Below are 27145 nucleotides of genomic sequence, written 5' to 3'. Positions count from 1 at the left end.
AGCAGGTTTTTGACCTCACTGTCTTGCAGAGTGAGTCCAGTTGCTGGTGAGTTTTCCAGCATAGTTGCCAACTCGTTGATATACAAGTTAAACAGAGTTGGGCTTAAAGGGCAGCCCTGTCTCACTCCGCACTCCTGAGGGATATAGTGAGTTCTTTTGGATCCTATTTTGATTCCACACTTAGCTCCGGAGTACATTGATTTTATTTTATTTTTTTTAAATTTATTTCTGATTTTCCCCTTTTTTCTCCCAATTTAGTGGCCAATTGATCCCTATTTTAATTCAAACACCCACCCTCGTATTGCATGCGTTCGCCAACTGCATCTCTCCGGCCGGCAGTCTCAAAGGAAAGCGCCTCCCCACTTTCGTGACAAGGCGAATCCAAGCCGAACCACTGTTTTTCCGACACACACAGAGACGCATTCACATGACGAACACAAGCCGACTCCGCCCCCCTCCCGAAGACAGCGTTGCCAATGATTGCTGCTTCATCGAGTCCGGCCATAGTCGGATCTGACGAGACCGGGGCGCGAACCCCAGTCCCCAGTGGGCAACTGCATCGACACCAAGCCGACGCTTAGACCGCTACGCCACCGTGGACGTCGTACATTGATTTTATAATATCATATGTTTCCCCCCCTACACCGCTTTCCATTAATTTGTAGAACAGTCTGTAATGCCAAATAGAATCAAATGCTTTTTTGAAGTCAATAAAACAAGTGAATAATTTGTTTTTATTTTGAGTATGTTTTTCAATTAGGGTGTGTAAGGTGTAAATATGGTCAGTAGTGCGGTAGTTTGGTAAGAATCCAATCTGGCTTTTACTCAAGACATTGTGTTTCATAAGGAAGTTTATTAGCCGGGAGTTGATGATACTACAGAATACCTTCCCCAGATTACTGTTCACACAGATGCCTCGGTAGTTGTTGGGCTCAAATTTATCTCCACTTTTGAAAATTGGTGTGATTAATCCGTGATTCCAGATATCAGGGGAATAACCCACACTCAGAACTAGGTTGAATAACTTAAGTGTAGCACATTGAGACTTTTCATTCATAGGTGTTAGCATTTCATTTAGAATGCCATCAGGTCCACATGCTTTTTTGGGCTTCAGCTTGCCAATTTGGTCCAAAAGTTCCTGCTCAGTGATGGAGGAGTCGAGTAGGTTTTGATATTCCTTGATTGACGGTTCTAATTTTTCTAGTTTGCTTTATTATGTTACATTGGTCCATGTTTTGATCTGATTGGACTTTCTTAAATAGAGTTTGGAAATGGTTTGTCCAGATATATTCATCTTGTATCACTAACTCTTCATGATTTGTTTTTTTGAAGCGATTCCAATTGTCCCAAAATTTATTGGTGTTTAATGACTCCTCAATCACTGTCAGTTGCTTACACGTGTACTGAGCTTTCTTAGTTCTGAGTGTGCATTTATATAGTCTTAGTGCCTCACAATATAGAAGTCTGATGTATTATTTGGATCTCTGTGTTTCTGATTGGACAACTTGCGAAGTTCTTTCCTTATTGATTGACATTTGCATCAAACCAGGTATCTTCTTTCTTAAATTTTGGTTTTGATCTTGATCTTTTTAATCTTGCTTTTTCTGCTGCTTTTTCAAATATGTTGTTAACTTTTTCCACGGCCTGATTGACACCTTCTTTACTGAGGATATAAGGGGTATCTAGGAAGATATCTAAAAGATTTTGGATTTCGTGATTGTCAGTGGCTTTCTTGAATTCCTCTGTACTGTTTTCTGCCCATCTGTATGATTACTTTATGTGGAGCAGCTTACTGGGCTGTGATTTGATAGTATGGTTTCTGTCTTTTTGATGAACAGTGATTTGGCTGTGATCAGAAAGGGGGGTTAGTGGTTTGATAGTGAATGCTCTAATTGACAAGGGGTCTATTTTGGTTATTACGTAATCTACTGTGCTATTTCCAAGAGGTGAGCAAAATGTGTGTCTTCCAAGAGTTTCTCCTCTTATCCTACCGTTGACGATATACAGACCCAGACTGCGACAGAGCATCAAGAGTTCTTTTCCATGTCTGTTCTGTTTGTAGCTGGATCACAGTTGCTTCTGTGGGAGTAAACAAACTTATTGGCTTTATCATGTGAGTTACAAATGTAGTTATTTCCATCTGAACATACAAAGTCATTCTGGGTGCCTGTCTGTGCATTTAGATCTCCACAGACAAGAACATTTCCCTGAGCCTGAAAATGGCTTGTTTCTGTCTCTAACAGTGTACATGTATCTTCACTGTAATAGCGAGATTCATAAGGGGGGATATACATTGCACAGAGGAAGATATCTTTTTGTGAGTTGAAGATTTCTTTACTAATTTTTAGCCAGATATGATGTTTTCCTTTTTTCATGACACTGATGTGTCTGTCTTTTATTTGTACCACATTAACAGACCTCCTCAGTTTCTACCCTGCTGTACTGTGCTGAGTTTTTGTGACATTACAATTATTTCTTTATAGTCTGGGGGACAGTGAGTGATTTTGTTGTCTTTGCTCCATGTTTCCATTAACATCATAATATCAATATCTCTGATGTTCTCCTGAAATTTTCTATTTCTACATTTCAGATCAAAAGCTGATGAGCTCAGGCCTTGGATATTCCAAGTACTAATGGAAAGGCAGGCCATAGTAACAAATAATAACAATTAATGTTCACAATGAGATACACCTTTCAAAACATAGAATCGTTACAAAACATTGTCGATATATACATCAGTCAATCTTTTTTTTTTTTTTTTGGTTAACAGACTTAAATACATTCAGAGCAGATGTACTGAAGCATTTGCCTTATCTCACCCATCTGAGGTGATCCTATCCTCTCAGCGCCTCTGCATGGCTGTGCTGCAGTGGGTTCAGTTACTGGCTGGAGGTGAGGGGATGTGGTGGTGAGGTCCGAGGGGCCAGAGGTCTGGTTGGGAGGGGGTGTGGGGGCGTTGATGGGCTTGGGGATCTAGTTAGGTGATCTGTTTGGGGGGATGGGGCTTGCTGATTTAGTTAGGAGGGTGTGTGGACTGGTGCTGGGGGGGGGCGTGTTGGGCTTGGGGTGGGAAGTTTGGTCCTGGAAGGAGGGTGGAGTCAGATCGGCTGACCTTGGTGTGTGTGTGGGGGGAGGGGGGGTTTGCAGCTTACACTGGATGTGGCAGGTTTGTGGGCTGGCTCTTTTTTGGCTGATATGCTAAGTGCTGAGGGTCTGGGGCTAAGGTGTTGATTCGTTCCGTCAATCAATCTTTTTTTTTTTTTACAGTTTAAATGAACTTAGAGCAGATGTACTTGAGCAGCTGTCTAATGTCACCCACTTGAGGTGGCTCCTGTCTCTTCAGCGCCTCTGCATAGCTGTGCTCTGGCTTGGGGGGCTCTTTGCTAGGCTGTGCTGCAGTTGGCCGGACGTGGTGGTCCGGCCATGGGGAGGAGGGGAAGTGAGCCGTTTTGTATGGAGGGTAGCAGTCTGGTCTTGCGGGCAGGTGGGGGCGGTGATGGGCAGGTATTGGGGACCAGTGGTCTGCAGTGGCGGGGGGTGTGATCGGTGGTGGGCAGGTCCTGGGGGCTAGGGGTCTGGTTTGGAGGAGGGGCGAGCTGGTCCTGGAGTCTGGTGATCGGTTGGGAGGGGTGGTGGGGATGGTGATGAGCAGGTCTTGGAGGTTGGTGAACTAGTCGGGAGGTGTGGACTGGTGCTGTGGGTGGGAGGTCTGGTCCTGGGGGGGTGGGAGGCATGATTGCCTGGGGGAGGGAAGTCTGGTCCTGGAGGGGGGTGGGAGGTGTGGTTTGCTGGTCCTGGTGGGTGGAGGTTTAGGCCTGTACTGGCTGTCAGGCTTGTGGGCTCTGTTTGGCTTAGGTGCTGAGTGCTGTGGTTGGTGGGTTGCTCCTGATGAATGGTGGACTGGTTGTTGTGGCTTAGTTGGTCTGTTGTCATGGTGCTGATGCCACTCTCTGTCTGGATGGTTGTATCTGTGGTGGGGCCGTGGCTGGGAGGTAAGGTGTCCATTCGTTGTGGGGAGCTGTCTCCCTAGTGCTGTATCCTTGAGTGTTTTTGCAAACTTCCTCACTGCCATCTTGCTTAAATGGCAGTGGTCATACAGGTCCTGTGTTGAGATGTTGGAGTGGTGGGCCAGATGAACATTAGGTAGATGGGCACAGCCTCTGGAGATGTCAGCATTTACTCTTTGGATTGTTGTTGGGTGGAAGTCTTTGTGGGGAAGAAGGGTGGAGACCGTTATTCTAGAGTTAGGGAAAGAGTCTGCTGCTTTGTTTGCCAGCCTGTTGATGAGGTTTCCTACTCGTTCTTGTTCAGATCTTAGATCGTTGGTGCCTGTGTGTATTATTATATGAGCTGGTGTGCCAAACTCGGGGTCAGAGAGGAGACACAAGGCATCTTGTATTCTTGGACTCCAGATTTTAGATACTCTTTGTCCAGCGAATAGCATCTGTTCCTGGAGAAATTTGCCATTGAAGTCAATCAGGATGGCTACCTCAGCTTCCTGATCTAGCTTGGCAGGTGTAGGTAAGGTTCTTTCCTTGGAGGGGGCAGAGGCTGAGCGTGTGTCAGATTTAGGTGGTGGAGCAGGATTCGTCTTTGCTGGGGGAGATGAGGTCTGTTGGCTGCAGGGCTGCGTGGTGGGTGGCAGGTCAGAGTTTTGTGAGGGGTCAGAGGTAGGAGGAGAGTGCTGTGTTTTAAGCGTTTGAATCATTTCATCTCTCAAGTAGAGCTCCTCTCTGAGTTTTGTGAGTTCTCTTTTCATTTCACTCCGCATTTCCGTTATGTCTTTTCTCATTGTATCTTTGAGTTCTGTGAGCTCTTCATGTAGTTTGTCTTTGCCTTGGATCAGACTTTCAACCTCTCTTTTTATTTCCTGCACTGATGTCTTCATCTGGTTATTTGCTTGGCTGAGCTGGTCCTTAAAAGCATCAGTGTGAGGGCCGCTGGCTACACAGTTTCCCACTATTTCTCTTAATTCCACTACCTCTACCTCTATTAGGGAGAGGCTGTTCCTTAGCTGGGCTATTGTAGCATGGAGACCAGGGCTTTTGGGGGAGACAGCAGGGAAATGTGTGGTGGCAGTGACAGCGGGGGCCTGGTCAGTGGCAGGTGTTGTTAAAGCCTCTGTGTTGGTGGCATTAACAGGGGGGAGGGTGTGGACTTGAGCTGTGGTGTTTCTGGGGTTTGGATTATTTCTTCTTTTTCATTTTCTGACAGTCTTTTAATTGTCTGGAATGAGTTTTCAAAAGAAATGAGGGCACCTTGGTTACCCTGCACCATGATGGTGCTATTTTGGTAGATGTTCATGGTGAGAAATTTGTTCTCTGGTTGTTTAGTTTCGTCATCAGAGGCATAACGTTGACGTCCTTTGCATATTCCTCTTTTTGTTATGTGTTCAAAATGCTTACAGAAAGCTGCATGCCATGCGTTTGTTTTCTCGGTGTAGAAGACCAGATTAGTGGATATCGTTTTGTCTTTTCTTTGGTAGCTGTCTCTGAACAGAGTCTCTGGTTTTCGTGCTGGAGTTTTATTCTAAACTGCTGTCCGCCATTGTCTGTGGTCATTTCTGCTGGGTAGTCAAACGGACGGGAGCTGTGCTCTGCTGCTGCTGCTGCAGCCATATTTGGTTAAACCGTAACAGTTTTTGAAAAGAGCTGCGGGTACTTTCAGCCAATCAGCTAAGAGCAGCTAAGGGCAGAGAAACGGCTGCTTTCATCTGATGGCGCTGAAGGGTGGCTACTCACACAGCTAACTAACTAGAAACTAGCTTGCTAGCTAGCTTACTACTGCTTTGCTTAACAAGCTGCTGAAACAGACAGCACTCTGCACGGCGTGTTGTTATCCGGTGCCTCCCTCCTTTCTCCCGCCGAGGTGTGACACACAGGATTTAATGAAGCAAGGTTTCCTTACCCCCGTTTCGTCTGTCTTTCCCTTGTTAGCTCGTCAGTCTAGCTAGGTTGCTAGCAGTCAGCTATCCTTTCTGTGGCGGTCCCATTCGTTTCCAGTTCCGAATTTGCAGTGTCCTTTAGTTCTGGTAATCCCGTAGTCCACTTTATTGTTGTTACTGTCCGTCTGAGTCCTGGTTTTGGTCCGTTGTTAGCGTTCACGTTACTTCTCTCCTTGTCGACGTTAGTTAGCATAACATTAGCTAGATAGTTAGCTTACATCCAGCTGAAAACGACTTTGAAATGACTTTGGACATACTAACATCTGTAATTGTTAAGTGTAGGTATTGTTTTTTTGTTTGGTTTTTTGTTTGGTTTTTTTTTTTTTTGAAAGGTTTCACTCATTTTAGAACGTGAAAATTGTTAAAATTTCAGGAGCTCATGTAATCCATGACCAGTCTCTCTCAGTACTCTGTCTCTGTCTCTCTCCCTCTGTCTTTTACTGCTGCTCTCTCTCTGTATTACTGCTGCTCTCTATCACTGCTGCTCTCTCTCTCTGTATTACTGCTGCTCTCTCTCTGTATCGCAACTCTCTCTCTCTGTATTACTGCTGCTCTCTATCACTGCTGCTCTCTCTCTCTCTGTATTACTGCTGCTCTCTCTCTGTATCGCAACTCTCTCTCTCTCTCTGTATTACTGCTGCTCTCTATCACTGCTGCTCTCTCTCTGTATCGCAACTCTCTCTCTCTCTGTATTACTGCTGCTCTCTATCACTGCTGCTCTCTCTCTGTATTACTGCTGCTCTCTATCACTGCTGCTCTCTCTCTATTACTGCTGCTCTCTCTGTATCGCAACTCTCTCTCTCTGTAATACTGCTGCTCTCTATTACTGCTGCTCTCTCTCTCTGTATTACTGCTGCTCTCTCTGTATCGCAACTCTCTCTCTCTCTGTATTACTGCTGCTCTCTCTCTGTATCGCAGCTCTCTCTCTCTGTATTACTGCTGCTCTCTATTACTGCTGCTCTCTCTCTCTATTACTGCTGCTCTCTCTCTGTATCGCAACTCTCTCTCTGTATCACTACTGCTCTCTCTCTCTGTATTACTGCTGCTCTCTATCACTGCTGCTCTCTCTCTCTGTATTACTGCTGCTCTCTCTCTGTATCGCAACTCTCTCTCTCTGTATTACTGCTGCTCTCTCTCTGTATCGCAACTCTCTCTCTCTCTCTCTATCACTGCTGCTCTCTCTCTCTGTATTACTGCTGCTCTCTCTCTGTATCGCAACTCTCTCTCTCTCTCTGTATTACTGCTGCTCTCTCTCTGTATCGCAACTCTCTCTCTCTCTGTATTACTGCTGCTCTCTCTCTGTATCGCAACTCTCTCTCTCTCTGTATTACTGCTGCTCTCTATCACTGCTGCTCTCTCTCTCTCTGTATTACTGCTGCTCTCTATCACTGCTGCTCTCTCTCTCTGTATTACTGCTGCTCTCTATCACTGCTGCTCTCTCTCTCTGTATTACTGCTGCTCTCTATCACTGCTGCTCTCTCTCTGTATCGCAACTCTCTCTCTTTATTACTGCTGCTCTCTCTCTGTATCGCAACTCTCTCTCTCTCTCTATCACTGCTGCTCTCTCTGTATTACTGCTGCTCTCTCTCTGTATTACTGCTGCTCTCTATCACTGCTGCTCTCTGTATTACTGCTGCTCTCTCTCTCTATTGCTGCTGCTCTGTATTACTGCTGTCTCTCTCTCTCTGTATTACTGCGGTCTCTCTGTATTACTGCTGTCTCTCTCTCTGTATTACTGCTGCTCTCTCTCTCTGTATTACTGCTGTCTCTCTCTCTCTGTATTACTGCTGTCTCTCTCTCTCTCTCTGTATTACTGCTGCTCTCTCTCTGTATTACTGCTGTCTCTCTCTCTCTGTATTACTGCTGCTCTCTCTCTGTATTACTGCTGTCTCTCTCTGTATTACTGCTGTGCTCTCTATTACTGCTGCTCTCTCTGTATTACTGCTGTCTCTCTCTCTCTCTGTATTACTGCTGTCTCTCTCTCTCTATTACTGCTGCTCTCTCTCTGTATTACTGCTGTCTCTCTCTCTGTATTACTGCTGTCTCTCTCTCTGTATTACCGCTGCTCTCTCTCTGTATTACTGCTGTCTCTCTCTCTCTGTATTACTGCTGTGCTCTCTATTACTGCTGCTCTCTCTCTGTATTACTGCTGTCTCTCTCTCTCTGTATTACTGCTGCTCTCTCTGTATTACTGCTGTCTCTCTCTCTCTGTATTACTGCTGCTCTCTCTCTGTATTACTGCTGTGCTCTCTATTACTGCTGCTCTCTCTCTGTATTACTGCTGTCTCTCTCTCTCTGTATTACTGCTGCTCTCTCTGTATTACTGCTGTCTCTCTCTCTCTGTATTACTGCTGCTCTCTCTCTGTATTACTGCTGCTCTCTATTACTGCTGCTGCTCTCTCTCTCTGTATTACTGCTGCTCTCTATTACTGCTGCTGCTCTCTCTCTCTGTATTACTGCTGCTCTCTATTACTGCTGCTCTCTCTCTCTGTATTACTGCTGCGCGCTCTCTCCCTCTCTATCAATTCAATGATGCTTTATTGGCATGACTGTATTAATTACAATGTTGCCAAAGCGAAAAAGGGATACACAGATCTGGCAGAAACCTAGAACAGCACTTGAACAGCAACTGGCAGTAGACTCTTTGTATTACTGCTGCTCTCTCTCAATTCAATTCAAAGGGCTTTATTGGCATCAAAGTTTTACTACAATGTTGCCAAAGCATCCCAAATACAGTCTGAATGGTACACAATAACACTAATAATGAACATCAACACAACATTGTAACGATCAATAAAGAAACAATAACATAGCCATAACAATAGAGAAACAGAAGTAGATCAGAAGGTGGAGCATGGGTTGTGAGGAGACTACAGCTGTCATGTGTTGTGCTGCTCGTCTCTCAGGCTGTCACATGACCTGACATATCTCGCTGCTGCATCTATGAGCTGACACTGTTTTCCCCGAGTACATGTTGCATTTTGGTCTGGTCCGAGAGTGTGTCCAAGTCATTTTGGTCTGGTCAGAGAGTGTGTCCAAGTCATTTTGGTCTGGTTAGAGTGTGTCCAAGTCATTTTGGTCTTGTCAGAGAGTGTGTCCAAGTCATTTTGGTCTGGTCAGAGTGTGTCCAAGTCATTTTGGTCTGGTCAGAGAGTGTGTCCAAGTCATTTTGGTCTGGTCAGTGTAACACCGTGTGTTTGGACCCAATTGCAGAGACGAAGCAGAGGCAGTTGTTAAATACTAAGGCGCTTTACTGGACTCTGGAAAACATACAATAACCGAAAACCACTGCCAAACAGGGCATGCAAAGATGCAAACACGAATTAACACAAAATACTAAACACACAAAACACTTGCTCACGCAGAGGAGGCAGACGAGGGTTCAGGAGACACAGGCATCCGCAGACCGACGTTAAGCTTTTCCAAGACTCGACCGCGTCTGTCAGCAAAGCATACGGTCAAATAGTCCCCAGCACAGGTGCACCTAATCACAGGCCAATCAAGGGCAGGTGCCACTCACACTGGCCGACAGGGAGCTGTCACACCTGTTGGCTGCTGACCCTCTGGCCAGTGATCGTGTCAGTCAGAGAGTGTGTCCAAGTCATTTTGGTCTGGTCAGAGAGTGTGTCCAAGTCATTTTGGTCTGGTCAGAGTGTGTCCAAGTCATTTTGTTCTGGTCAGAGAGTGTGTCCAAGTCATTTTGGTCTGGTCAGAGAGTGTGTCCAAGTCATTTTGGTCTGGTCAGAGAGTGTGTCCAAGTCATTTTGGTCTGGTCAGAGAGTGTGTCCAAGTCATGTTGGTCTGGTCAGAGTGTGTCCAAGTCATTTTGGTCTGGTCAGAGAGTGTGTCCAAGTCATTTTGGTCTGGTCAGAGAGTGTGTCCAAGTCATGTTGGTCTGGTCAGAGAGTGTGTCCAAGTCATTTTGGTCTGGTCAGAGAGTGTGTCCAAGTCATTTTGGTCTGGTCAGAGAGTGTGTCCAAGTCATTTTGGTCTGGTCAGAGAGTGTGTCCAAGTCATGTTGGTCTGGTCAGAGAGTGTGTCCCAAGTCATTTTGGTCTGGTCAGAGAGTGTGTCCAAGTCATTTTGGTCTGGTCAGAGAGTGTGTCCAAGTCATGTTGGTCTGGTCAGAGAGTGTGTCCCAGTCATGTTGGTCTGGTCAGAGAGTGTGTCCAAGTCATTTTGGTCTGGTCAGAGAGTGTGTCCAAGTCATGTTGGTCTGGTCAGAGAGTGTGTCCAAGTCATTTTGGTCTGGTCAGAGAGTGTGTCCAAGTCATGTTGGTCTGGTCAGAGAGTGTGTCCAAGTCATGTTGGTCTGGTCAGAGAGTGTGTCCAAGTCATTTTGGTCTGGTCAGAGAGTGTGTCCAAGTCATTTTGGTCTGGTCAGAGAGTGTGTCCAAGTCTTGGAATTTACATTTAATTTTTGTGAAGAATTTTGTTCTTAAGTCTTCATATGTGCTACATTGTAGCAGGAAGTGTTGCTCTGTCTCCACCTGTCTCTCTGGACAGAGTCGACACAACCTGTCTTCTCTGGGCAACAGGTCTGCCTGTGTCGGCCAGTCTCTATGGCCAAGCTGTGATCACTGAGTCTGTACATAGTCAGTGCCTTTCTCTGTTTCTGGTCGGGCACGGTGGTCAGTAGTCTGCCATCGTGTACCGTCTGTTTAGAGCCACATAACATTGAAGTTTGCTTTGACTTTTTGTGATGGATGTCCAGTGGTTAATGTAACTTTCTTTTTCTTTAGCTATGATGTGGTTGGGCCAGATTGTGCGAGGACTGTCCTGATGACTTGTGCTGTTGGCTGAGCTGAGCCTCAGGACCAGCTGGCTGAGGGGACTCCTCTCTTTGTTCTCCTCTTGGTAACTGAGAGCTTTGTGATGGTAGGAGTTGGGGTCACTTGCTTTTAGGTGTTGGTAGAATTTGATTGCTCTTTTTTGCATTGTTATTAACAGGGGAAACTGGCCTAGTTCTGCTCGGCATCCATTGTTGGGCGTGTTCCTGTGTACTCTGAGAATGCTCTTGTAAATCTCAGTGTGCAGGGTTTCGATTGGGTGTTTTTTCCATTTTTCAAAGTCTTGATTCACAAGAGGACCCCACACTTCACTACCATATAGTAACATTGGTTCAATTATGGATTTGAATATTTTTGAGCCATGTTCTAACAGGTATGTCTATGTTTGAAGACTTGTTTATAGTATAGAAAGCCCTTCTTCCCTTGTCTCTGACATCATTAATACTGAGATTGAAATTTCCTGTAGAGGTAATTATTAGCCCTAAATATTTTTAGCTCTGTATGTGTTCTATGTCAGTGGAGCCTAGTAAGAACCTATACCAGGGTTTCCCTGACACCTGGGTCGTTTCTGGAAGACCATAATTCTAGTTTTTTTTTCAGATTAACTGTCAGAGCTCAGGTCTGACAGAAGTTTTGCAGATGATTCAGTTGCTGTTGTAATGCCTCTTTAGATGGAGCTAATAATATTAGATCATCTGCAAAAAGTAGGCATTTAATTTCTGTGTCAGAGAGGGTGATATCTGATTGTTCTAGAGATTTTGCCAGTTCATCATTCATAAATGTTAAACGGGGTGGGGCTGAGACTGCAGCCCTGTTTCACACCCCTACTTCGGGGGGGGAAATCTGTTTCTATATTGGCAATTTTTACAGTGCATTATTTGTATGCATTGTTTTAATTATGTCATAATGTTTTCCCCCTACACCTTTTTCAATTAATTTCAGAAACAGACTGTTGTGCCAAATACACTTTTTTGAAAGCTGCAAAGCAAGAGAAAATGTTGTTCTTGTTTTGGTGGACATGTTTATTAACGAGGATGGGGAGGGTATAGATATTGTCTGTAGTTCGATGTTCTCTCTCTCTCTCTGCTTCCAGTACGTTCAGAATGACTCTCCCTCCAGTAAGTCTCTGGGTGGCCTGGTGGTTCAGCTGCTGCAGTTCCAGGAGGATGCCTTTGGACGGAGGGTCAACAACCCTGCACTCACCAAGCTTCCTGTGAGAACATGGATTACACACACACACACACAAAGACATTTCTACACAGTGAATCAGACTAAAACTATACATATTTGCTGAAACTATAAGAGTAATGCTTAAACAAACTTCTGCTCCCTCATCTTTCAGGCCAAGAGTTTTCTGGATTTCAAGGCAGGGGGTGCTCTTTGTCACATCCTGGGGTCTGTCTACAAGTTCAAGAGCGAGCAGGGCTGGTGGGTCATGCCAGCATACAGGCGGTTTAACCTCTGAACAGGACTGACACCGATACCCTCGTAACACACCCGTCACATTTAACCAGACAGGCTTTGTAATGGCCAAGTGGTTCTACTTTGTCACAGCTTTCGGGCCCTGGAAAACCTGAAGAAGTCATAGAATTCAAAAACATTTTCTGACATACCTGAGAAAGCCTCACTGAATTACGAATATTAACACACCTCTGGAAAGTTTAGTACAATCATCTTTATTCCCTTGTCATCCCCAGGCGCAGGTTCGACCTTCAGAACCCCTCCAGGATGGACCGGAACGTGGAGATGTTCTTAAACGTTGAGAAGACCTTGGTCCAGGTATGTCACCCTACACTCCCCTGTGGTCTCCATCCACAGTGTCTGTAATATTCAGATGTAGGTTACCCTGAATGATAACATCTGTTGTTCAGCAATGTGCATAACAACAACACATTAAAACACAAGAAACAAATTCAAATAGAAGGCGTTGGACATACAACCTTTTCTGATACAGTAGTTTTCTTCCAAAAAGGGGGCCCGCTTTTTGATATGAAAAGACAGTGATAGGGTTACTTTTTAAAAGGCAGTACATTTTTAATCCTTTATTAACAAAGTAGCTTTGCTTGGTGTTTGGTAAGGCTGCATTTCATGTTCTGCGCTTGCCAAAAATGAGTCAGATGATTGATGACTTCCCAACCCCTCCATAGACGGTTGAACAAAATGTTTGGAATCTGGATTTTCTTTGGTTTTTCTGTAATAAAAGCTGCTCATTTTTCAAGTTATCAGGAGTTATTTCTGTTTTGTAATCATTATTTCCATTTCTGGACCTTTTTTATCAGTACGCTTCTTTTTTCTTTCAAAGTATAATTAAAGTTAAACACTGAACTAACAGAAAAGTAAATCATGACTCGTTGGATGGAGTTTGATTGTACGTACTTGTCTGACCTACTGGTCTTGTCCCCTCCAGAATAACTGTTTGACTCGGCCCACTGTCTTCCTGTCGTCAGACATCGAGCAGAAACCGGCCAACAAGCTGAAAGACATTATAAAGAGGCACCAGGTGAGTCTCACCCTCCTCCGTCAAACCAGCCATTGACAGGATTCGGGTTCAAATTAAACTGCCCAACTGCTAAATCTTTGTGCTACCTTCCTTCAGGGCTCTATCACTGAGGATAAGACAAAGGCCACCCACCACATCTACCCAACTCTATCCCAGCAGGAGGATGGTAAGTCAGCCTAGCTTTTTACTGGTTTCAACCTTTATTTACCAAAAATGAGTCGCTTTAACACACACACTCTTCTGCGAGATCCTGCTACACAGTCACACAACTCACAAGTGTCCAGGATAGCCAAAGCTTCTGCTGCTGGCCACAGACCACGTCCACTCAAGCAGCTGGTGGCCAAGTGCCTTGCTCAAGGTTTAGCAAATGGTAGTTGCTGAGTGAAGGGAGAGCTTTTTGCTTGCATTCCCCCAAAGTCCTCAAGCCGGTCCATGGAGTAGAACTGATGACTTCCAGTCTAGTTTTGGTAGCATGTTGCCATGTAGCCTCCCAACTACTGCATGAACGTCTGGCACCCTGCATTGCATTGATAAGGACTATTGTGTGTGTGTGTGTGTGTGTGTGTGTGTGTGTGTGTGTGTGTGTGTGTGTGTGTGTGTGTGTGTGTGTGTGTGTGTGTGTGTTTCTGTTTCCTAGAGGAGTGGCTGCGTCCAGTCTTACGGAAAGACAAGCAAGTGCTGATACACTGGGGCATGTACCCTGACAGGTGAGTGGAAATAAGGACCAGAGTTTAAACCCAGGCAACGGACAGACGGGGAAAGGCAAGACTAAGGTAGAAAGACCGTCTGTTGACGGACAGGGAGAGGGAGTGCTAAGAGGAAAAAAACATACCGATTGGGACCTGAATTTGTTCTGTATTTCAGATAGTGTTATGATTTCACTTCCATTAGTACTTGTGGAAGACGATGACCAGAAGTGTAAGGGAAACGCTGGACCAAGAGAGAAGCTGGTCACATGCTTCTCAAGGCTGCGTTGTGCATTGCGGAGGTGATTCGTTGTGATTCCAAGTGATGCATTATGGATTTGAAATTGGATTTCTGAAAGTTGGGATTAGAGTGTGTTGTGAGTAAGAATATTGAGCGTAGGTGTCCTTCTCCTCAGTTGGGATATTGTTAGTAGTATATTGCAGGGCCGTTGATGAATAATCCAGAACTGAATTGTAAACAAAATAAAACAAAACAAAAAAACCAGACGTTCGAGTGTGAAAATTAATATTCGTTTGTGAAAAAGAAAAAGCAGCGCTTCTGTGGCTGTCTGCCTCGTGACTTCTGGCCAGGGCCTTGGCTGCTGCGCTGCGTACGCTGCATGACAGACAGGAGGCCCACAGCATCACTTGCATCGGTTGAGGATTAGGTCAAGCTGCAACGAGCAAACGATTCAGTAAAACTGGGGAAGATAGCACAGAGAGTTCACAACCCGACTCTGCCGTATACAAGTTGTGTAAACCTACCGTTCCACCACTCGTAGCCCGAGGGCACATGGAAAAACACTATCAGACTGTTTATTTAAACCAGTAGGAATATTACCTGGTCTGTACGGAAAAACACTATCAGACTGTTTATTTAAACCAGTAGGAATATTACCTGGTCTGTACGGAAAAACACTATCAGACTGTTTATTTAAACCAGTAGGAATATTACCTGGTCTGTACGGAAAAACACTATCAGACTGTTTATTTAAACCAGTAGGAATATTACCTGGTCTGTACAGAAAAACACTATCAGACTGTTTATTTAAACCAGTAGGAATATTACCTGGTCTGTACAGAAAAACACTATCAGACTGTTTATTTAAACCAGTAGGAATATTACCTGGTCTGTACAGAAAAACACTATCAGACTGTTTATTTAAACCAGTAGGAATATTACCTGGTCTGTACAGAAAAACACTATCATCAGACTGTTTATTTAAACCAGTAGGAATATTACCTGGTCTGTACGGAAAAACACTATCAGACTGTTTATTTAAACCAGTAGGAATATTACCTGGTCTGTACGGAAAAACACTATCAGACTGTTTATTTAAACCAGTAGGAATATTACCTGGTCTGTATGGAAAAACACTATCAGACTGTTTATTTAAACCAGTAGGAATATTACCTGGTCTGTACAGAAAAACACTATCATCAGACTGTTTATTTAAACCAGTAGGAATATTACCTGGTCTGTACAGAAAAACACTATCATCAGACTGTTTATTTAAACCAGTAGGAATATTACCTGGTCTGTACAGAAAAACACTATCAGACTGTTTATTTAAACCAGTAGGAATATTACCTGGTCTGTACGGAAAAACACTATCAGACTGTTTATTTAAACCAGTAGGAATATTACCTGGTCTGTATGGAAAAACACTATCAGACTGTTTATTTAAACCAGTAGGAATATTACCTGGTCTGTATGGAAAAACACTATCAGACTGTTTATTTAAACCAGTAGGAATATTACCTGGTCTGTATAGAATATTGCCTGGTCTGTATATAATATTACCTGGTCTGTATAGAATATTGCCTGGTCTGTATAGAATATTACCTCATCTGTATAGGAGCTAGGCTGTTGAATAATACATCAGTTACCAATCATTCACCTCCCTCCAATAGACAGCACCTTCTCATTTATGTATCATCAACCACGGCGCAGAGAGAGACAGACCCACACACACACACACACACACACAGACAGACAGACAGACAGACAGACAGACAGACAGACGGAGAGAGAGACACACAGAGACAGATGGAGAGACACAGACAGATGGACAGAGAGAGAGAGAGACACACACACACACAGACAGATGGAGAGACACACACAGACAGACAGAGAGACAGACGGACAGATAGAAAGACAGAGGGAGACAGAGAGAGAGGTCTATGGTCTTTAAATGAAGTTTTATGGTATAGGACATTATTTTATGTGTTTATTTTGTAGTGTGTAGGTATGTCATCTTTTAAAAGACATGTTTACAGTGAAATTTATATACCTGTACAAGTAGTTAAATTTAAACACACACACACACACACCTGTACTAGTAGTTATGCATATATATATATATATATATATATATATATACACACACACACCTGTACTAGTAGTTAAATATGTATACACACACACCTGTACAGTCAGTTAAATATATATACTTGTACAAAGTAGTTAAATATATATACCTGTACAAGTAGCTAAAAAAAAGAATAAATAAATAAATACATATGTACAAGTAGTTTTATATATACACTCACCGGCCACTTTATTAGGCACACCTGTCCAACTGCTCGTTAACGCAAATTTCTAATCAGCCAATCACATGGCAGCAACTCAATGCATTTAGGCATGTAGACATGGTCAAGATGATCTGCTGCAGTTCAAACCGAGCATCAGAATGGGGAAGAAAGGTGATTTAAGTGACTTTGAACGTGGCATGGTTGTTGGTGCCAGACGGGCTGGTCTGAGTATTTCAGAAACTGCTGATCTACTGGGATTTTCACGCACAACCATCTCTAGGGTTTACAGAGAATGGTCCGAAAAAGAGAAAATATCCAGTGAGCGGCAGTTCTGTGGGCGAAAATGCCTTGTTGATGCCAGAGGTCAGAGGAGAATGGCCAGACTGGTTCGAGCTGATAGAAAGGCAACAGTAACTCAAATAACCACTCATTACAACCGAGGTATGCAGAAGAGCATCTCTGAACGCACAACACGTCGAACCTTGAGGCAGATGGGCTACAGCAGCAGAAGACCACACCGGGTGCCACTCCTGTCAGCTAAGAACAGGAAACTGAGGCTACAATTCACACAGGCTCACCAAAATTGGACAATAGAAGATTGGAAAAACGTTGCCTGGTCTGATGAGTCTCGATTTCTGCTGCGACATTCGGATGGTAGGGTCAGAATTTGGCATCAACAACATGAAAGCATGGATCCATCCTGCCTTGTATCAACGGTTCAGACTGATGGTGGTGGTGTAATGGTGTGGGGGATATTTTCTTGGCACACTTAGGGCCCCTTAGTACTAATTGAGCATCGTGTCAATGCCACAGCCTACCTGAGTATTTTTGCTGACCATGTCCATCCCTTTATGACCACAGTGTTCCCATCTTCTGATGGCTACTTCCAGCAGGATAACGCGCCATGTCATAAAGCTCGAATCATCTCAGACTGGTTTCTTGAACATGACAATGAGTTCACTGTACTCAAATGGCCTCCACAGTCACCAGATCTCAATCCAATAGAGCACCTTTGGGATGTGGTGGACCGGGAGATTCGCATCATGGATGTGCAGCCGACAAATCTGCAGCAACTGCGTGATGCTATCATGTCAATATGGACCAAACTCTCTGAGGAATGTTTCCAGTACCTTGTTGAATCTATGCCACGAAGGATTAAGGCAGTTCTGAAGGCAAAAGGGGGTCCAACCCGGTACTAGGGAGGTGTACCTAATAAAGTGGCCAGTGAGTGTATATACCTGTACATCTGTACAAGTAGCTATATAACCGTACAAGTAGTTAAATATATATACCTGTACTAGCAGTTAAACATATATATATACCTGTACAAGTAGTTAAAAAAAATACACACACCTGTACAAGTAGTTATGTCTCTCGCTGTGTTGGTTTACCTTCTTACAGACCTAATGCACAAAAATACACTGCTCAAAAAAATAAAGGGAACACCTAAAAACACAATATAGACCTCGATGAATGAAATATTTCAGCTGAAAATCTTTATTTATTAGACAGAGGAATGTGTTTAGAGCAAATTAACCTAAGAATGATCAATGGAAATCAAAATCATTAGCCCATTAAGGTCTGGATTCAGAATCATACTCAAAATCAAAGTGGAAAATGAGAACATAGGCTGATCCAACTTCTGTGGAAATTCTTCAAGACGATTCAAAATGAGGCTCAGTAGTGTGTGTGGCCTCCACGTGCCTGTATGCACTCCCTACAACGTCTGGGCATGCTCCTGATGAGACGACGGATGGTCTCCAGAGGGATCTCCTCCCAGACCTGGATCAGGGCATCGGTCAACTCCTGGACAGTCTGTGGTGCGACATCGCGTTGGCGGATGGTACGAGACATGATGTCCCAGAGGTGCTCGATTGGATTCAGGTCTGGGGAACGTGCAGGCCGGTCCATAGCATCAATGCCCTCGACATACAGGAACTGCTGACACACTCTGGCCACATGAGGACAAGCATTGTCATGCATGAGCAGGAACCCAGGGCCCACTGCACCAGCATATGGTCTGACAAGGGGTCTGAGGATCTCATCCCGATACCTAATGGCAGTCATGGTACCTCTGGCTAGCACGTAGAGGTCTGTGCGGCCCTCCAAGGATATGCCTCCCCAGACCATCACTGACCCACTGCCAAACCGGTCATGCTGGAGGATGTTGCAGGCAGCAGAACGTTCTCCACAGCGTCTCCAGACTCTCTCATGTCTGTCACATGTGTTCAGTGTGAACCTGCTCTCATCTGTGAAGAGCACAGGGCGCCAATGGCCAATCTGCCAACCAAGATGTTCTCTGGCAAAGGTCAATCGGGCTGCACGGTGTTGGGCTGTGAGCAGCACAGGCCCCAATTGTGGACGTCGGGCCTTCATACCATCCTCATGCATTCTGTTTCTCACTGTTTGAGCAGAAACCTGCACATTAGTGGCCTGTTGAAGGTCGTTTTGTAGGGCTCCGGCAGTGCTCCTCCTGTTCCTCCTTGCACAAAGGACCAGATAGCGGTCCTGCTGCGGGGTTGTTGTCCTCCTGCGGCCCCCTCCACGTCTCCTGGTGTACTGGGCTGTCTCCTGGTACCTCCTCCATGCTCTGGACACTGTGCAGGGAGACGCATCAAATCTTCTTGCCACAGCACGCATTGATGTGCCATCCTGGATGAGCTGCACTACCTGAGCAACTTCTGTAGGTTGCAGATACCGCCACATGCCACCTCTAGTGGTGAGGGCACTAGCAAAATGAAAAACTAACCAAAGATCGGCCAGAAAAGATGAGGACAGGCAAATGGTCTGTGGCCACCACCTGCAAATCCATTCCTTTTATAGGGGTTGTCTTGCAAATTGTCTAATTTCCACCTGGTGGAAATTAGACAATTTACCAACAGGTGAAATTGATTAACAAATCAGTGTTGCTTCCTAACTGGACAGGTTGATATCTTAAAAGTGTGATTGACTTGGAGCTACATTGCATTGCTTATGTGTTCCCTTTATTTTTTTGAGCAGTGTATATTCAAATGTGTTTGAACCTATGTGTTTTTTTTTGTTTTGTTTTTGGAACGAATAATTAAACATAATTTTTATCCAATTTTGACAGCCTTGGTATGTTATGAGTTGTGTAATTGTTTTCTGTGTGTTGTGCTATGTGGTGCAAGATCTCATCCAGTGGGTGTTGTTGGACTGATGTGGTTTCTACTCTAGTCTCCAGCACAGAAAAGTACTGGATTTCCACATCATACACACCTGTCACTCACAGCCATTGTTCTGTGTTGGTGTAGCTATGACACCTGGGTGTCCGCCAGCGAAGTGGACGGAGATATTGAGGACCCACCCAGCACTGACAGACCTTGGAAGGTGAGCGACACCAACTGGCCCTGCTTGACAAGTAGTACAACCTCCGAGTTAACCTTAACAATTAAAACAAATGGCTCTGACTGGAATGTTTTGTTGTCATGAAGGTGGCGTTGTAACCAGCCCAGCATAAGGCCTGCATGATCAGACAGCAGCACTAAAAAGGAGCTTTGACAAAGTGCCTAGTTGCAGACAGTGGTGTTGGTTTAGTGGGAAAAAAAAGACTGTTTCCACTGGGCTAGCATAAGTTATCAATAAGTAAATAAAAAGATAAGAAGTTGGTTGCAGTTAAAAGGTTTTACTGTGTGAAAGTTGAAAACCCTTCGTAGAATCACAGTACTGCTTGAACAAAGTGGGTGGGATTGAAATATACGGAGCATTTCCAGGGTACTGCAGCAGAATACACTGTGGTGAGGAAAAGAAGTCAGAGATATGACGGCAGACTCCAAGAGGGACTAGCAGGCTAACATGGTGAAATTATAAGCCTTTCCCCAGTGACATTCCACCACGGCAACACAAGATGCCCTGCTCACAGTCTGTCTGTCTCTCTTTTTCAAATTCAAATGGCTTTATTGGCATGACATAACACTGTACATATTGCCAAAGCATGGCGTTAAACTTTGAAAGAGCTCAACATTAATTGGAAAACATTGAAAACAAACAGCACAGCAAAGAAACACGGTACAAAACAAAACCAACATATTGTCATCAAGTAGAACAGCAACAACGTGTCAGGTGTCTGTCACTCACTGCCCCTCACTTTATGGCAGGCAGCAACATAGACTGCTACTACCTTACACTCTCTGTGCCTCACTTTATGGCAGCAGCAACATAGACTGCTGCTGCTATCTTACACCCACTGTCCCTCACTTTATGGCAGCGGCAACATAGACTGCTGCTAACCTACAGCTCTTTGGGTCTTCCACTAGTAGGACTGGTAGTTTTTCTTCATCTGGTAGGTTTAGAAAACCTTTTGTTATTAGTTGGAATTGTTTAAAATGTGCTTCTCTAAGATGTTTATATTTTCACATGTGGTGAGGAAGTGTAGCTCTGTTTCAGGCTCACTGAGGGTGCAGTGATAATGATGATGATGAGGGTGCAGTGATAGCACAGCCTTTGCTCTGCAGGGAGCAGGTTTTCCTGTCTCCCCCCTGTTCAATAGCAAGGCTGTGCTCACTCAGTCTGGACACAGTCAAGGTTCTTTTTAGTTGCCGATCAGTCACCATGCTCACATCATCTGCTGTGGTGGACTGTCCATGTAGAGCCAGACAGCACTGCATGTTGCTCTGTGTTTTTGTTTGTATTTTTGTTTTGTTTGTGTTTATTTTTCTCTCTCTGTCCGTTTGTCAGGTCCATGCTAAGTGGGTGATGGACACGGATGCCTTTAACGAGTGGATGAATGAGGAAGACTATGAGGTGGATGAGAACAAGAAGCCAGTCAGCTACCGGCAGAGGATCTTCCCCAGGGAGGAGGAGGTAGAGAGATAGTGAAAGAGAATGTGTGCGCGTCAGGATTCCCATAGGCTTTAGAAACAGTTATATCTGCAATGCACGGGGAACTTGAGGGTTTCACAGATCGTGTTTTTCAGCCATGGGAAGTACCGGAAAATTAACTGCACGTTTTAGAAGTTTTTGAAAATTACTTCATTATCCCTTTTGGAATCCCCAAATAAAATTTTCTGATATTAGTCCTACTTGTAGCTTAACCACAGTCAAGAAGACATTGGACCAGTAAGCACATGTTCACTGTCAAACATCGATTATGGATATTATGTCATGGAACAACAACAACAACAAAACCAGTGGACATTAATTAGCAGAAGCGTGTTAGAATCCTTTTTTTTTTTTTTTCAAATTTCCCCCTTTTTCTCCCCAATTGTATCTGGCCAATTACCCCGCTCTTTTTGAGCCGTCCTGGTCGCTGCTCCTCCCCCTCTCTGCTGATGCGGGGGGCTCCCCGACCGACCAGAGGAGGCGCTAGTGCAGCGACCAGGACAAATACCCACATCTGACTTCCCACCTGCAGACACGGCTAATTGTGTCTGTAGGGACGCCCGACCAAGCCAGAGGTAACACGGGGATTCGACCCGGCGATCCCGTGTTAGTAGGTAATGGAATAGACTGCTACGCTACCCGGATGCCCCGTGTGTTTGAATCCTGATGTGAATGCATTGGAGTTTGCGTCATGTGGCTTGGCCCATGTGAAATGTTCTTGGTCTGCCTGTCAGTGTCTGGCCTGTCTGTCTGTTAGTCACCCATCCTTTCCAAGCTCCTCCTCACTCTGTCTCTCCTTTGTCCTAAAGATCAGGGTTCCTTAGCCGGCGTTGGAGATTGATTTGAAAATGTTTAGGTCTTTAAATATATACAGTGATAACCATGACATGTTTAATTTTCGTGTTGAGAGCAGCATCCCCGCGACCCTGAGAGCAGGATAAGCGGTTTGGATAATGGATGGATGGAGGGATGGAGCAGCATCTTTTAAGTTCAGAACCATATAATGGTGCAGCCACCATCCAAAACAATTCAATCAAGTCAAGTAATACTGGTCTGGGGAAAAGAATGGCTAGGAACCCTGGTCCTCCACTCCTCACCACAGCATCCTCCCTGCCCCCTCCCCCTCCCCTCTGTCTCCCCCTGCCTCCCCTCCTTGTGTGTGCAACTGTTCCATCCTCTCATTGTCCGCCTCTTTCTCTCATCCTCCATCCCTCGCTCCCTGCGCTGCGCGGGGCTTTTGTCTGATCAGTCTTCCCGTACACCTGATCGCAAGGAGCGCAAGGCCAATGCTGCTGGCAAGAAGAGGAGACGCTCGCCCTCGCCACCCAGCACCCCTGCCGAGTCACGCAAGAAGGGAGGAAAAAAGGGGTGAGGGACCTGCGTTTTTATTTGTTAGTACAAAAGAAAATGTAAAAAAATTAGATGATTAATCAGAGTAGAAGAGGAGGAGGAAGAAGAGCAGTGAGTTGAGATTACAAAGATCCTTTTTTCTATAATCATCCATTTTGTTATAATCATGAAGGTCAGTGTTTTTGCTTAGCATACTGAGATGTACTTGCATGTGACATGCAATTGTGTTTGAGCACTCTAGATCCCTAAGATCCATTCAAAATAAAATGGAGTCACCACTGGTTGAACCTGTGTTTTACTTATTGATGTTGTACTATCTGTTGGTAAAGTCCTTCTACCAGCATGTTCACTCATATCAGCTTGTCACACAACAATCACAACAATTTCACTTCTTAAACACCTCTATTAAGGAAGATTTAAAATGATATGGACTATTTCATTATTTTCTGGTAAAGTAAAATGAGCATCTACAGAATTGTTCAGGATTTAGATATTTTTGGCTTAACTATTGTCTTGATTCGAAGATACATCCTAGGATATGGTGGGACACGTCATTCGTGTTTCCTGAGGTCCTCGGGTGTTTCGGGTCTTTCTATACCCTCGCTCAGGCAACCCAACCAGGGTTGATCAGGCCCTGGCTTGTGTCACAGTAGCACTGGCCCACAGATCACTCCTGTTGATCCAAAACCACCATAGAGGCCCCCTCTGCAGCCTACATGGTGGACTTGATGGCTTTCCTTTTTACAGCCCCATTGATACCGAGTAGAGTATAGACCTTGCACAGTGAGCGGCCAGCAAAGCCTCTACACCCCACTTCAATGGGCTCACAACGCACCTTACAGCCTCTCGTCCGGCACTGATCCACCAGCTCCTGGTACTTGGACCACTTCTGCTCATTTGCCTCTTCCATACAGTCCTCCCAGGGAACTGTCAGCTCTATAAGGATCTCCTGTTTTGAAGAGGCTGATGATAGCACTTCATCTGGCCTCAACAAATTTGTTATAATGTGGTCCGGGAACCTAAGTTGCCTCCCCAAGTCGACTCGCAGCTCCCAGTCTCACGCAAAGGTTAGGAGACTGGCTGCTGCTCTGGGCTGTGACTGAGGCTGCTGACCAGCCCTAACGAAGGCGGTGTTCTTCTGGCTGCAGGCTTGCTTTTTGTTGGTCACGGCTTTCGAGATGGCCTCTGCAGTTGTCTTCAGCAGCTGGTTGTGTTGCCAGCGGTATTGGCCTTCCCCCAGGGCTGTTGTTGAGCTGCTAAGCATGTGCTTGAGTGAACCTTTTCCAGGGCACACAGGACATGATAGAGAATTAATCTTGACACAGACATGGAGATTTGCTGGGTTAGGTAGAACATCATGCACAGCTTGGACCATGAACTTGATCAGCTGGGGCTCTGCCTGCCAGATATTTGTCCAGGATATCTTTGTCTCCAGCGTACCCTCCCACCTTATTCATGCTTCCTGCTGCTGCATGCCCACCATTCTGCTTGTCCGTTCCTCCTCGATACCTGCCTGCACCTCCTCCAGGACTAGATGGCGTCTGTCCTTGCCATGGGCCTTATCATAGTGAGGTTGTGGGATGGCTCCCAGCCTTGCCTGTCCAGTTGCTACCATGCTCACCAAAGCCCTGTGTCTCCGCCGAGAATATGCTCTCTTCAGGCCTTCCTGGGTTCTCCACTTCCTGCCTGTCTGCACCATAATGCCTGCTGCTGGCACTCTGGAGTCCTTGAGTCCCAATACAGTAGTGCCTGTCTTGTGCGAGAAACCCTGAAGTCCTTGTCGAGGCTGCTGATAGGTAGCTGTACAGTGCTGCACTGCCAGGGCCGTGTGGCAGACCCAGCCATCTGCGGAGATAGCTATTGATCATCCTCTCCAAGGTCTCCACTGTTGACAGGGTTACCTTGTACACCAGCAGAGGCCAGAGGACTCAAGGTAAGATGCCATGTTGGTAAATCCAAGCCTTGAACCTGCCAGGTAGGCTAGGCTTGTCTACTGAGATGAGCAAAGTCTCAAGCTCCTTAATGGTTGCTTGGATTCTTGCTGCATCCCTGAGGCTACAGTCAAAGACCTTGCCTAGACACTTGACTGGTTTCTTGGTGATGGATGGGATTGAAATGCCATCAAAAAAAAAAAAGCTAAACTTATACACCACTTTCCCCCTCCTTAACACCATTGCTCTGGATTTGGCTGGTTTAAAACTCATCCTTGCCCAGGAGATGACCTTCTCCAGGCTCTGGAGGATCCATCCACCACCAGGCACCGATGATGTGGTGACAGTGAGGTCATTCATAAAGGCTATACGGGGGTGTCGAATGCCAGACTTGGACAGAGGGCCTCTGCACTCAGTTTCAGTTGGCTTGACCACCATATTCACGGCAAGGTGACGAGTGTAACTGAGATGGTGCACCCAGTTATAATCCCCTTCTCGAGGGTGCCAGTCAGGTGTTGTATTCCCAGAAGTGACTGAGCCTGAAGTTCCCGTAGTAGTTCATGATGAGGTCCTTGATCTTACTGGGAACATATGTCGGTTCAGGGTAGTCTCGACCAGCTTGTGGGTTATTGAGTCATATGCATTGGCGAGGTCGAGCCAAAGCACAATTACGTCACCCTTCTCTTCGTGCACCTCCCTGATCCACTGGGTGACAACTCCGGTGTGTTCTAGACACCCTGGATCTCTAGGAATGCCACCTTTCTGTACTGAAGTGTCAAATGTAGTAATTCTTCGGGAGGAAGTCTGTCATCCTTCTGGATAGGACACCAAGGAAGAGATTCCCTTCCACACTGAGAAGCGAAATGGATCTCAACTGCTCCAGCTTGTTTGAATTCTCTTCCTTTGGTTTCCAGACTCCCTCTGTCTGCATCCACTGGTCTGCTACAGTTCCCCTGCGCCAGAGTAGTATGGGAAAATGAGATGACCCATATTTTCAGGGGGGCTAAAGTATCAAGTGCAGAAGATAAAATATCACTGTAGTAGTCCATAAGATCAGGTAAGCGTAGTAGAAGCTAGGTTAAGAGGAGAGGTGATGATCAGCAAGCAGCAGTATGGTTTCATGCCATGAAAGAGCACCACAGATGCAATGTTTGCTTTGAGAATGTTGATGGAGAAGGTCAGAAGGAGTTACGTTGTCTCTTTGTAGATTTAGAGAAAGCATATGACAGGGTGCCGAGAGAGGAGGTGTGGCATTTGTGTCGGGAGTTGCAGAGAAGTATGTAGGAGTGGTGCAGGATATGTATGAGGGAAGTGTGACAGTGGTAAGGTGTGTGGTAGGAATGACAGATGGGTTCAAGGTGGAGGTGGGATTACATCAAGGATCGGCTCTGAGCCCTTTCTTGTTCGCAATGGTGATGGAGAGGTTGACGGACGAGATCAGGCAGGAGCCTCCGTAAACAATGGTGTTTGTGGATGACATTGTGATCTGTAGTGAGAGTAGGGTGCAGGTTGAGGAGAGCCTGGAGAGGTGGAGGTATCCACTGGAGAGAAGAGGAATAAAGTCAGTAGGAGCAAGACGGAATACATATGCATGAATGAGAGGGAGGATGCAAGGTGAGGAGGTGATGAAGGCATATGGGTTTAAATACTTGGGGTCAACTGTCCAAAGTAATGGGGAGTGCAGTAGAGAGGTGAAGAAGAGAGTGCAGGCAGGGTGGAGTGGGTGGAGAAGTATTAGGAGTGATTTGTGACAGAAGGGTACCAGCAAGAGTTAAAGGGAAGGTTTACAAGATGGTAGTGAGACCAGCTATGTTATATGGTTTGGAGACAGTGGCACTGATGAAAAGACAGGAGGTGGAGCTGGAGGTGGCAGAGTTGAAGATGATAAGATTTTCATTGGGAGTGATGAAGAAGGACAGGATTAGGAACAAGTATATTAGAGGGACAGTTCAGGTTGGACGGTTTGGAGACAAAGCAAGAGAGACAAGATTGAGATGGTTTGGACATGTGTGGAGGAGAGATGCTGGGTATATTGGGAGAAGGATGCTGAATATGGAGCTGCCAGGGAAGAGGAAAAGAGGAAGGCCAAAGGCCAAACAGGAGGTTTATGGATGTGGTGAGAGAGGACATGTAGGTGGCTGGTGTGACAGGAAGATGTAGAAGACAGGAAGAAATGGAAACTGATGATCCGCTGTGGCAACCCCTAACAGGAGCAGCTGAAAGTAGTAGTAGTCTGTAAGATCAGGGAGTGAGGAGGTGGGAGCAGGAATGGGGTTCGAGGTAAACTGCCGAGACCATCTGCATGAACATGTAATGTTGCGGTATGATATGGTAGGATGCAGCCTTGATTTACTGAGCAGTAGGTTGGTGTTGAATAACACAGCTTTATGGTCTGAGATGGGTAGGTTAGCAGAGGTGATGTTATATGGTGCGATGCTAGAACAGCAAACTAAGCCAAGGATATGACCCTTAGTGTGGGTTGTAAAGTTGCCATATTGTGTTAGATTAAAGCAATCTAACATTGCTGTAAAATCTTTAGCGAGCATATTGTCAGTGTTATCAAAATGAGC

At 45.3% G+C, this 27145-nt stretch overlaps 1 protein-coding gene across 1 annotated transcript in view; it reads left to right on the top strand.

Moving 5' to 3' along the window:
- smarcc1a (SWI/SNF related, matrix associated, actin dependent regulator of chromatin, subfamily c, member 1a) overlaps positions 1-27145 on the top strand; it is a 104039-nt gene that overhangs the window by 11993 nt on the left and 64901 nt on the right. Inside the window, exons 2-10 of the mRNA XM_056285590.1 lie at positions 11828-11947; positions 12077-12162; positions 12432-12513; positions 13142-13234; positions 13331-13400; positions 13872-13941; positions 19728-19803; positions 21151-21276; positions 22544-22662. Of these exons, the coding sequence (XP_056141565.1) occupies positions 11828-11947; positions 12077-12162; positions 12432-12513; positions 13142-13234; positions 13331-13400; positions 13872-13941; positions 19728-19803; positions 21151-21276; positions 22544-22662 (842 nt within the window). The remainder of the gene's footprint in view (positions 1-11827; positions 11948-12076; positions 12163-12431; positions 12514-13141; positions 13235-13330; positions 13401-13871; positions 13942-19727; positions 19804-21150; positions 21277-22543; positions 22663-27145) is intronic.

The sequence above is a fragment of the Lampris incognitus genome, chromosome 9 (assembly GCF_029633865.1).
Source record: "Lampris incognitus isolate fLamInc1 chromosome 9, fLamInc1.hap2, whole genome shotgun sequence".
Lineage (NCBI taxonomy): Eukaryota > Metazoa > Chordata > Actinopteri > Lampriformes > Lampridae > Lampris > Lampris incognitus.
The sequence above is the reverse complement of the archived record's forward strand: the minus strand, read 5'-3'. Positions and strand labels throughout refer to the sequence as shown.